Raw genomic sequence first — 12777 nt, 5'->3', positions numbered from 1 at the left:
AACTCCGGAGCAAGTGGAGTGCACCAACACCTTCGCTGAGCTGATAGCCTACTAGGAGGACTGTCAACCTATCAATCGGGACCTGCGGGCATGAAATGCAGCGTCCCCAGGCAAAAGGGACGTCAGTACGAATAAAGTACCGAGTATGTTAGGCAGGAAAGCATAAACAAGAACAGTAATGTAAAGAGAGAGATAGAGGAGATACAACCTGTAACATCAGAGTGCCTCTAGGGGTTACTGATATGAAATGCATAATACATATATATACATAAACTTTTTAAAACATTCACCTCTGTGGGCATCATCATCATCATATCGTACCCGGCCTCAAAGAGGACTCGGTAAAAGCGTACCAGACCATCATAAGGTTCGGTAGAATCGTACCCGGCCATGTGGAGCTCGGTAAACCAACTGATCTGTGGTTGCACAATAGGTGCCGTACCCGGCCGACTATAGCGCGGCTCGGTAGAGTAAAATAGATACATATATATAATGCATGCTCAACTCATGGAATCACCTTCTAAACCTTTTGGAGTGACTTAAGAGCACTATGGACATCCATACCCTCAATATGAACCTTAGTAGGATTCAAGGATCATACACACTTGCTTAGAATAATTTTATAAGGAAAGAACAACATGGACAACCTTAGTTGCTAGGAGTAGATCCGTTATGAAGTAGCGTATTCATTTCACTTTAGATCATGCCAAAAGAAAGAAGAAAGTGCCTTAACATACCTTAAACCCGTTGAGTCCCTAATCCCTTCCAAGCAACTCTTCAAACAAGTCAACTCAATCTATCATAGTATAAGGAGATTCAAAATCAGTGCTGAGCAAAGGCTAAGTCTATAACTTAAGCTAGTAGCTCGTTTACGTAAATTTGGGCAGCATCTCCCTTGTAACAAGGGCCTCCTCCAATACCATATACCAACAACAATTACCAGAGCAATCCATCAATACATAATTATCAATATCAAGACACCATATAACAACAACAAGTCACAACTACATTACGACGAGCGGCAAGCTCCGATTGGAATCTGTATACCCCTTATCAATCCTTATAGACTTCTTACTTCAATATAAAAGTATCATTAACATGATAATGAAATCATTAATCAATGATTCCAGCCTTAAACCATATACTTATAACAACGAAAATAATCCACAACTTCAACTATCCTCAATTAGCAACTTTATTCACTAGTTCATGTCTAGCTCATCCATTTAACTTAATAAACATCAAGATAACCTTAGGCACAAGCAAGATAACAATATACATACCTTATATAGTAACTTCAAGTCAAAATCCAAGTTATATTCAGTTTACAACAACCCTCAATAGCAATACAACACCATAGAAGTGACTTAAGCTAATCCAAGTATTATATTGTAGTTTATCATCCTAACAACTTAACCAACATACAAGCAAGCTTAAGCACAATTAGTAGGCTGTTATACTCACCTTAGACAGCAGCAACAACTTGGAATTTCATCCAAATACAGCCCACAACAATCCTCAATGACAACACAACCTCAAAGAGGTGTTGTTCTTCACTAGAACTAAGTTTTGATGTTGAAATATGGTGTAATCACTTTGGAATCACTTCAAACCCTTGTGGTATATGTTTAGGAGGGTTAGGAGAAGTTTGGAGACGAATTTTAGTTGAAAAATGAGCAAAAATAGGCGTCCAAATCGTTTATAAATTGAAGTAGGTCAACCACCACCTAAGTGGGTCCCCTTGGGAGCTGCTTGCGTGGTCTCACAAAAATACGAATATCTCTCTACTCCAATGTCGTATTGACGAACGGTTTAATGAGTTAGAAACTAGACTCGTAGACCTTCAATTTGGTAGGTAGAACACCCCATGATTCCAAGTATATTTGGAGAAATTCTCAGATACATTTGACCTAAATTTCAGCAAATTTATGAATGTAACTTGTGATGACCTTTGCCAACTCTTGTTCCACAACTTGCTTGCCTTCAAAATGTAGAAAATGAATATCATACGACTAAAATAACTCATAGAATAACCTCCTTATCATGTTAATAACCCTAGTCTCACCCCAAAGTACATGTTATAACATTCGAAACTTGTCGACTTTCGACGAAACTTATTTTCTTCAATTGGTTTAGCTTCTAAGATTTCCAACCCTCTTGGTAATCGTTATTCATGATCTTAAATATTTGTAACCTCCAAGGTAACATTATTAACTTACTTTATTTGCTTCCAAATAGAATCTCATTTCCGAGCTTACATCAATGACTTACGATGTACTCTCACGTATGAAAACTTGGGGTGTAACATCATTCCCCCCTTTGGAACATTCGTCCTCGAATGTTGACTGATGCACTTATCAATTTCATAAACTATGGCTCTTACGAATACTTTAATGTTCATCTTGCCATCTAAGCAACAGTTTTGTGAATAAATCCAAACGCTTGGGCATTCCCCCCTTTTAGGCCTCTTTGTCACGCCATGACATGTGGTCGGAATTTTTCCAACATCGTAACATTTGCTACCTTATATCATGCAGTATGTACGACTGTGTCCTTATATGAGTGCCTAGCGACTCGTCTTCCCTTTTTCCTCCATCTTTTAGCCAATCTATAAGCCTCACCGTATGAACATATACAGAATTATGAAAAGCTGTCCCTCTAGGCATCTATAGGTGTATTGATGTCTTTCGCTTGGTACTTTATCGAACTTAAGACTATTGCTATCTCTTGTTTCATAGCCTTGCATATCTATCCTTATGGATTTACTACATCTAGGCAGGTTATACTATACCATAAAACTTACTTCGTTTTATAATTACCGAGGCTTGCTACCCAACTCCAGGTTACTCTCTCGCTGCTTATCCTATATGTATAAATCTAAGTCCTTTAGTGCTTCCTCATTTTTATTCATCTTAAGAATAACAAACAAATCTCATCTCATACTTTGGAACTTGTACCCATCTATTGTTTATTCACCTTAATGTTGATCTATAATCTATCACTGATAACTTGCAACCTCTTACGTAATACACTGTCACTAGGGCTCACATCTTATTGGGGAACATCTGAAGTGATTTTCCTGATCCACCTAGGGATAATACTATACTTCAATAACCATATTTCATTGCATCCCAACGCGATTCATCTTATGGGGGTATTCTAATCCCGTGCAATTAATGAAATCCCTTTCTCGTTAAATCATTACTCAATCAAAGGCCTAAGAATCATCCTCTTATCTATCACAATTACACCCTTATTCTACCGAAGAGCAATTCATTACAAAGGCTATTCCATAAAATACTTAATACCATATCTGACAAAAATAACACTCCAACTAAAACAAAACTTGACAACAAAATGTGGTCAGGAAATATATGTGCAAGTAACAACTTAGGTGACTTGAGCATGTAATTTCCCTCCCACTTAATCTCTTTCATAGTTTGGACCATCAAAGCTGAGTAGAAGATCAGACTGAACCAACAAATAAACAAAATAGTTTCTAACATGATTTCAAAACAAAAAAGCCCTTCACTGTGTAACACCAAGCCACTTTGTGAAGTTCTCGAACTCTGTGTAGTCAGAATCTGAAATCATTGTCTTGAACCAAGATGTGCCTGCTGCCCTGATAGCTGATGCCTCCTCCTGTGGAACAAGAAAAGAAGAAAAATTGAGTAACATAATGCATAACCAAACTCAGGTTTCACAGCCAAATACAGCGTTATTAAAGTGCTATTAAACCAAGGGGGACACCTAGGCTGAGATTGGATTAGAAAATGGTTTGCTTTAGGGATTTAGTTGTGGGTTTTGGTGAAATTAATATTAAAACAACTAAACATTTTGAATGCTACAAACTATATTCATATTAATTTGATTGTGGAGAAACAAATTCGGCAGTGATAAGAAAAACTGAAGAGTGCAATCTTTAGCTCTATTGGATCACAGTTTGGCAGAGTATTTTTTAATATCAACAGAGCTCTGGTTTTTCTTTAACAAAAGCAATATTAATTCAAAATTATGTGCAGTATGTCTAGTCAGTATTAGTATTACAATTTTCACCCACATTTTGTCTTTGAGAAAAGGGCAAGTATAGGATTTTCACCCGCATAAAAGCCTCAAAGAATGTCCTACGTAAGTGATACTTTCAACAATCTCAAAATAATTCCAGATATTCAAAGTTGTTTACCAAAAACAAAACCAAGAAAATATAAAGCAAAAAAGAACAGTTGTCTAATACATAAACAAACTAAATACAAATGGCAAAATAGATGTGTCCATTTGACATTTTATATTCTGCCTCCACTAACATAATACTGAAGATGATAGGTATTCTCACTAGATCCCTAGAAGTAGAAGAAGATGCTAAAATTTTTAGAACATAAAAATAACACGCCACAATCTACATGTCAGGTGTTAAATTAAATTTGGGAGCTAACATAATATCACAACAACCCATCTCTACACATCCCAGTTCCTTACCAAAACTTATTAGCTTCCTCTTATCAGGGGTAAACATACATTTAGTTATTCAAGAGGGAATCACAGAACAATCAATGAAAGCAATCAGAATGTCATTAAAGAACTGATAATAAATTAGAGCAACTGCAAGAACAAACCACAAAAGTTTCTATAAATGAGTACTAATAGCAACGCAAAGTGCACAAAAGACAAACTGAATGTCCTCTGTAAAGCAGAATCAACAAATTATACTGACAAACAGAAAACAAACAACAGAATCATCTCTGAGCAAACAATCTAAACAAACTAGGACACCAGATCATCGAAGAAAACTGTGCATGCATAAGTACATTCTATTCAACGAGATCTGCTAAAATTAAATCAACTTTTAGCTTAAAGACAATCATTAACATGTTTATGTAAATAAAATAGCAACTTCTTTCTTATACCATCACTAAAGAGATTTAACTAGTGAACTAAAACATGAAGTTAAACTAACAACCAGAGCTAATCCTCAGTCTCAAACAAATTGGGGATGGTGATTTAACTAGTGACTAAAACATGAAGTTAAACTAACAACAAGAGCTAATCCTCAGTCTCAAACAAATTGGGGATGGTTATATGAATCATCATTGATAATGTTATCTAATATAAGCTTATTTCAGGCCAATGTTATAAAACTACACAAAATCTCAGGATATGTGTCTACTGCTATAAACAAAATTTTAGAAGAATATACCTTAGTGACTTGATGCCTCTTCTTGTCAAGCTTCTCTTTCTTAGCCTTAACACGTTGAGCCTCAGCCAAAAGAGACATTCTCCTTGCAGTCTTTGCATACGGGTTAAGCTTCAGCAGCACATTCAGGTTCTTAAGTGGGTTCTTCTTCAATGTCGCCCTCTTGTTAACATCCTTCTTGATTGGCCTCACAACGGACTGCACCTCATCAGAATTAATAATCCTAGCCAGATCAGCATTCACCATTTTAGGCCTGGGCAACACGTATCCCTTCTTCTTCTCAGACGCCTTATCAAAGGAACCATAAATCTCATCCAATTTCTCATAAGCTGATTTAGTCCACACAATAAACCTTCCCAAATGACCTCCAGGAGCAAGCTTCAGTAAATTCAGTCGATCGACATGGCAAATTTCGACTCCAGGGATATTACGGAAGGCTTTCACTAGCTTAGCACCTTCGGTTCCGTACACAATCAGTGGACCTTTACGGGAAATGTACCTACGGTTACGCATTTTACCTTTACCTGGACGAATCGCGTGACTGTCCTTAGCTTTCTCAGCATCAGGATAAGCACCAATTTGTTTTAAAGCTTTGACAGCATTAGAAGTCTTTTCAATGCTCTCAACTGAATCCGAAACAACAAGAGGGAGCTCAGGAACTGATTCAATACGATGACCACGCGCAAGGACAAGCGAAGGAACAGCAGACGCAGCAATAGCTGAAGCAACAGCGTAACGCTTTTGGTTAACGGGGATCTTACGGTGCCAACGGCGCCAGATTTTGGTCGGAGCGAACATGCGACCACCACGACACATGTTACCAAAAGCAGCTTGCCCAGCACGGTGGGTTCCGCCACCGGCGACACGAGGGATACGTGAAACAGCACGTCCAGTACCCCATGACTCAGCGGAGGTTTGATGACCAGCTTTTTTGGAAACGGCGTAAGGTTGACGGGCATTTTTGGAAATGTTCGAGTGGACGTAGGTTACGACGTCGGGTCGGATCGGAGCTTTCATGACGGCGGGTAGAGGAACGGCGCCGTCAGTGGCCATGTCATTTTCGAAGGATTGAACGGTGGTGGTGGGAATGGCGGCAGCTGTTGCCATTGGTAATGGCGGGGGTTAAGGGGAAGGGGAATGGCTGCTAGGGTTTTTTAAGAGTAGATGAACAGAGTGACGCCTTTGCAGGGAGCTAGGTTTTCGTCCGTGTATGAATATAAGTAGCACAGAGGAGCAGAAGGGTTAAAATATGGGCCGGACTTTGATCCATTTTTGGGGCTTAAACCCATTGGATCTATTTTTTTGCAAAATTTCCTTTTAAGAATTGACCAAATAGCAGTTCATCCAATCACTTAAATTAAAATCGTCAATAAATATATAATATATGAAATAATTCATAATTAATATATATATATATATATATAATCAATTTATAATTTATGTATATCGATTAGAAAAAACAAACAATGAATTTGGCTGGTTATTTCTGTAAAAATTCCTTGTTATTAACATCATTCCATTGTAGTGTATATATCATTAATCACTTAGACTTTGTTTCGGATTGGTGTTTCTAGAGTCTAATTACATATCATTTTATATGTATTCTATTGAACTATAATATTCTATGAATACAATAATTAGATAGATTGTATTGTTTGTTGTGATTTAATAGTACTTTTATTGTTTGGTTTGACCATATAATCGTATTGTATGATAACTGATAAGCTCATTAAAATATCTTTAATTGTTGTAAATATTGATTTTGTCAAAAATTACTCATAAAATAATTTTAAAACATCTTATTTTTCCTAATTTATCACCAATATGCGTTGTTAATATATTATGCTATACTAAAATCATGCAACTTATATAACGAAATTATTAAAAACAAGTTAATAATATTAACAACAATAATAAGTAGTTAAGTACACGCGTCTCACGATTTATAACATAAATAATGTTTCTTAACAATAATATTGATTGTGTCTATAAGATCCATACACATAATACTTATATTCTAGACTTCTAGGGGTCATGTGGTCATTTAAGTGTTAACCTGTTAAGTTGCCTCTGCTTCCGATAATCTTTTATTTTTGCTAAATAAATGGTAGAATTTGTGCACTCCACTATGATATGTTGGAGACATTTTGTGTTCATTTGGCTGCAACTTATATGGTGTTGGCTGCCACTTATATGGTGTTCTTCGAATATTCATTTAGCTAATTAATTGCACTTCAATCCAAAACTAATTAGGATAACTATATGAATTCCAAATTAAAAGTTCTGCAAAAAGCAAGTCTTTTAAATTTCACACTTTTGCTTACATATAGGTCTCTAACTAATAAAATTAAAGGAATTCTTGACAAATCTCAAAACAACAATAGCTACACTTTAATTTCAATAAGTTTATATGGATCTTTTGTCCCTATAGATTTCTATCCTTAGTTAAATTGATTCATACGTATTGTTGGTCTTTTGAGATAATTTTTCTATGTTGTTTACGTCTCTCGTCCCTATTTAGCACATTTAATCAGAATGGCATACTTATTAAATCATTTCAAGCTACTTTCTCTTATTTTAGATGCGTGTCTTCGAAAGTACATGCTTTTTTACCCATGAAACAACAGAAAATACAAATAAAGAAAATGAATAGGATCCAGAAGTGGAAGAACATCTTTAAAGATTCACTTACTCACTTGCAAATAATTAAAATGCTCCTTAAATAAGGCTTCTATAGGGCGGTCAAATTTGGCCCAAGTCCAAATGATTCGCACAACTCGTTTAAAGTTGGATTGGTTATTGACCCACTTATTTATTAAATTCAGTCCATCTTGACCAATTCATCTCAACTCATTTAAAGTTGGGTTGATTTTTTGTCCAAATTGACGCATGAGTAACTTTGCCAAAATATCTTACATTTTTTTTGGTTTGATTATATATGACCATAACAAAAGGAAAAAAGTCTTATTTAGTAATTATACAATTCATAAGAAAATAACACATATTAATTAAAGCTTGATAAGAGTTGGGCGGGTTGGACTATGACATAAATTTTAGCTCATATTGATCAAACACATCTCAACCCAAGTAATTTTTTGGTGGGTCATTTGACCCTGCCTATTTATTAACTCAATCTATTTTAACCCGCTTAAAATCGGTTTAACCCATGCATTTGACACCTCTAGCCTCTATCATTAGTCAATTTGGAAAATATTAGCTAAGCCACCAAAGTGCCATAAATGTCATCATTGGTTATTGTGAAGTAAAATTATAAGGTTGAAAATATAATCCCCTCGTGTTTTGTTGGGGTCTTCTTCATGGATATTAGACTTTGTTGTTTGCAAACCTTATCTTTTATCTAATATCTGTTATACTTGGACATCCTTTTTATAAGTAGGAGAAATTCGTGACTTAAAATGTTCGCTAATTTTAGGTGACAAACTCAGTAAAAACCTTATGCTGTGGACAAGTCCACAATTTACTCTGTTGGGAGAATCCTTATGGGGTGTATTTGGTAGGGAGAAAAAATATTTTTCATTAAAAGGGAAAAAGCAAATTTCTGGGCTTATTTTTTTAATTTTTTTGTCTGTTGGCATTTTGAAATAGTTTCTAAGTTTTAGAGGGTGTTGGGTGATAAGACAGTTTCTTCCAGAAAATGTTTTTTACCAACACACTGCATACTCGTAGAGTCACAGTTACATTTCTTTTTGTCTACTTACTTCTCAGTCCAATCGATTGAGCTTTCGGGAAATGTCTCCACATGCCTAAATACCACCTTATTATTTGATTGGCAAGCGCGCAGAACTAGAGTATTAGGTATGAGTTTAAATTAATTCACTACTAGTATTTGTCGCGATCCATTTTTATAATAAATCGTGATGGTGCCCAACATCGTTGTCAGACAAGCCAGCGCGAAAGTATTAGTAAATTCTTATTTTACTTACCCAAAACAGTTACAAAATTTTTTAATTTGCAATTAAAAACATATGATAATATGCAACATTCGATAATAATTATACAACCCAAAAGAAACGTCTATTAATGTGAGTGCCAAGACCTGGTGTCACAAGTTGTGGGCAACTAGTAGAATATACAAAAGAATAAATCCATCTTACTGTCCGAAATAGAGTAGACAACAAAAATAAATAAAGAGAGACCCCATCAAGCTGCTGAACGGCACAGGAAGGGGCAGCTCACCGTGGAAGTTTCGGACTATGAATCAGGGGCGCGCACCAGACTGATAACCAAATGTACCTGCCTCAGATCCTGTACAATTAAGTACAGAAGTGTAGTATGAGTACATAAATAATATGTACCCCGTAAGTGTCTCGGCTAATCTCGAAGAAGTAGAGACGAGAGGTCGACTTGATACTTACTAAGGACAAATAATATAATGAAGTGTTAAGCTAAACAAGGGAGTCGCAAATAATCAACAGTTTGCAGCAAGAGGTAATAAGTCACGTTCTTAACAATTTTACAATTAGTCATTTACATTTCAAATATTTAGTCGGTCAAGCACATTATGCCGGAGTCGACGGCCCGATTCAACAGAAAATAAATTGTACACTGCCAGAGGGTCGAATGGCGCGAACCATAGATGCATCTATTTCTACTAAGGCGATCGGCCCGATCCACAATTTATATCAAGAAATACATGAATGCGCATTTATTTCCAAGTAAAATCGTACAAGTGTCCAACAAGTGTATACATTCACTTGTATTCCTTTCCAAATCTCTAGCATATCCTAAGTGATCACATTAGCAAGAAAATATAGAGACATTCACAAACATAGCATGATACGGGTCCTAGACTACCCGGACAATTAACATGATAGTAGCTACATCCGGACTCTCTTCACCTAGTGTGTACGTAGCCCCCGCATTTAGGAGCAAATTACTCAATTATTACACCTATGAGGACAATTCTCTCTTACAAGGTTAGAAAGGAGACTCACCTCGCTCCAAAACGCACTTCCAATACCAAGAACGAGTTCAACCCTCAATTCGGAGCCAAATGATCCAAAACTAGTTAAATGAGGTAGGAACTAATCAATATAAGATCGCAAAATTGTATTCCAACTATTTAAGCAATTTCCCTATCCCTTACCACAAGTTTCCTAAAACCCGACCCCGGGCTCACGTGCCCGAATTCCAAAATTTTTCGAAGGAAGTTGTTCTCTATAACCTAAGGATCAATAATATATGATTTCTAATTCATTTCATAACCAATTTTGTGGTAAAATCTAAGTTTTATTAAAACCCTAGGTCTAGCTCTAACCTCTTGATTTCTCCAAATCTTTACGAGTTAATCTACCCAAAACTCGAGTGTTAAACTTAGAAATAAGGGGGATGAACTTACGTCACGATGCTCTGTGGAAATTCCCTCTCAATAGCTCCAAAATCACTCAATACCCGTGTGCCAAATGGTAAAAAATGGCTGGAGGTCGACTTAAATGAAGTTCACTACTTCAGCAGTTTCCGCATCTGCGGTCAGGGGACAACATCTACGGTCCCGCATTTGCGAGAGGAGACCGCATGTGCGTAATTGGCTAAAAGGGCTAGGACCGCTTCTGCAGTCTTGAAGCCGCATCTGCGTAGCCGCTTCTGTGGTTTGGCCTGGCCAGCTCTGGTCTGCATCTGCGAGGCTACGGCCGGTTCTGCGGTCTCGCACCTACGGTCGACCAACCGCAGGTGCTGTTATGACAAAAGCAAATGCTTCAGCACTTCTCCAAATTCCCAACTTCACTCGAGCCTCGTTTGTTTGACGTTCGGGGCTCTCGGGCCCCCCGAACATACCGACAAGTCTGAAATCACGAGACGGACCTCCTCGAACCTTCGGAATGCCCGAAACAACGCTAAATCTAAGAGTCACTCCTAAAACCAAATGAATCAAACTTATGAACTTCAAGTTCTTAATTTTCCTCTAACGAGCCGAAACGCCCTAAAACTACTCGGATTGATACCAAATTTTGCTGGCAGGTCTTAAATGATATATCAGACCCATACCGGGCTCCGGAACCAACATACGAGCCTGATACCCTTAGAATTAATCATTAATTAGTTTCTTTAAATCCTTAGAATTTCAGTTCAATAATTTCTAACAAAAATTCATTACTCGGGCCAGGGACCTCAGAATTTAATTCCGGGTATACGCCCAGGTCCTATATTTTTCTACGGACCATCCGGGACCTTCAAATCACAAATCCGGGTCCGTTTGCTCAAAATTTTGACCAAAGTCAAATTTAGCCTTTTAAGAAAATCCTTAGGAATCAAATGAGCATATTTCACTCAAAATGCTTTCAAATCCCAAACCAACCATCCCCGCAAGTCGTAACTTAATTAAAGCAGGCACGGGAAATTTTATTTAGGGGAACAAAGTTCTAAAATGCAAAACAACCGGTCGGGTCGTTACATTCTCCACCTCTTAAACAAACGTTCGAATGGACATAGAAAAGTACTTGAGCTGTTGAATATATGTGGATATCTGCTCATCATGTCCTCCTCGGACTCCAGGTCGCCTCCTCGACTGGCTGGCCCCTCCACTGGACCCTCACCGCAGAAATCCTCTTGGACCTCAATCGGCGATCCTGCCTATCAATAATGGCAACTGGCTCCTCCCCATAACCCAAACTCTCATCCAACTGAATAGTACTGAAGTCCAACACATGGGACAAGTTGGCATGATACTTCTGAAGCATCGATACATGAAAAAATGGATGAACTCCCGATAAGTTAGGGGGCAAAGCAAGCTCGTAAGCGACCTCCCCAACTCGTCTCAATACCTCAAAGGGGCCAATAAGTCTAGGGCTCAGCTTGCCCTTCTTCCTGAACCTCATAACGCCTTTCATTGGCGAGACTTTCAAGAGAACCTTCTCGCCAACCATGAATGATACATCACGCGCCTTCTGATCCGCGTAGCTCTTCTGTCTGGATTGAGCTGTGTGAAGCCTTTCCTGAATCAACTTTACCTTGTCCAAGACATCCTGTACCAAATCTGTACCGTATAACGTAGCCTCACCAGGCTCAAACCACCCGATAGGAGAACAACAACGTCGACTATATAAGGCCTCGTGTGGAGCCATCTCTATGCTGAACTGATAGCTGTTGTTGTACGCAAACTCCGCCAAGGGCAAGAACTGATCCCCTGCCCTCCAAAGTCAATCACACATACTCTGAGCATGTCCTCCAAAATCTGAATTGTCCGCTCCGATTGCCCGTCAGTCTGTGGATGAAATGTTGTGCTAAGCTCCATGCGGGTCCCCAACTCACCCTGAATAGCTCTCCAGAAATGCGAAGTGAACTGAGGACCTCTATCTGATATGATAGAAACAGGCACACTGTGCAACCGAATTATCTCCCGAATGTAAATCTGAGCCAGTCTCTCCGAAGTATAAGTAGTCACCACTGGTATAAAGTGTGCCGACTTGGTCAATCTGTCAACAATGACCCACAATGAATCAAACTTCCGTAAAGTCCACGGCAACCCAACTACGAAATCCATGGTAATGCGCTCCCACTTCCACTCTGGTATAGGCATCTGCTGAAGTAGGCCACCCGGCCTCTGGTGTTCACACTTGACCTGCTGG

At 38.1% G+C, this 12777-nt stretch overlaps 2 protein-coding genes across 2 annotated transcripts; both read right to left on the bottom strand.

Annotated features, from left to right (window-relative positions):
• Window positions 1–3272: 3272 nt before the first annotated feature.
• Window positions 3273–6388, bottom strand: LOC104246146 (large ribosomal subunit protein uL4-like). The gene is made up of 2 exons (XM_009801907.2): window positions 5195–6388; window positions 3273–3642 (listed from the first exon to the last, which is right to left on the bottom strand). The coding sequence occupies exons 1-2, from the start codon at window positions 6296–6298 to the stop codon at window positions 3529–3531; spliced, it is 1218 nt and encodes a 405-aa protein (XP_009800209.1). The 5' UTR covers window positions 6299–6388; the 3' UTR covers window positions 3273–3528.
• A 5294-nt stretch (window positions 6389–11682) lies between these two features.
• On the bottom strand, window positions 11683–12273 carry LOC138883858 (uncharacterized). The gene is made up of 2 exons (XM_070164575.1): window positions 11974–12273; window positions 11683–11832 (listed from the first exon to the last, which is right to left on the bottom strand). Exons 1-2 carry the CDS (start codon window positions 12271–12273, stop codon window positions 11683–11685), a joined length of 450 nt encoding a protein of 149 aa, XP_070020676.1.
• Between the last annotated feature and the right edge of the window lie 504 nt (window positions 12274–12777).

This window comes from Nicotiana sylvestris, chromosome 12, assembly GCF_000393655.2.
Source record: "Nicotiana sylvestris chromosome 12, ASM39365v2, whole genome shotgun sequence".
Lineage (NCBI taxonomy): Eukaryota > Viridiplantae > Streptophyta > Magnoliopsida > Solanales > Solanaceae > Nicotiana > Nicotiana sylvestris.
The sequence above is the reverse complement of the archived record's forward strand: the minus strand, read 5'-3'. Positions and strand labels throughout refer to the sequence as shown.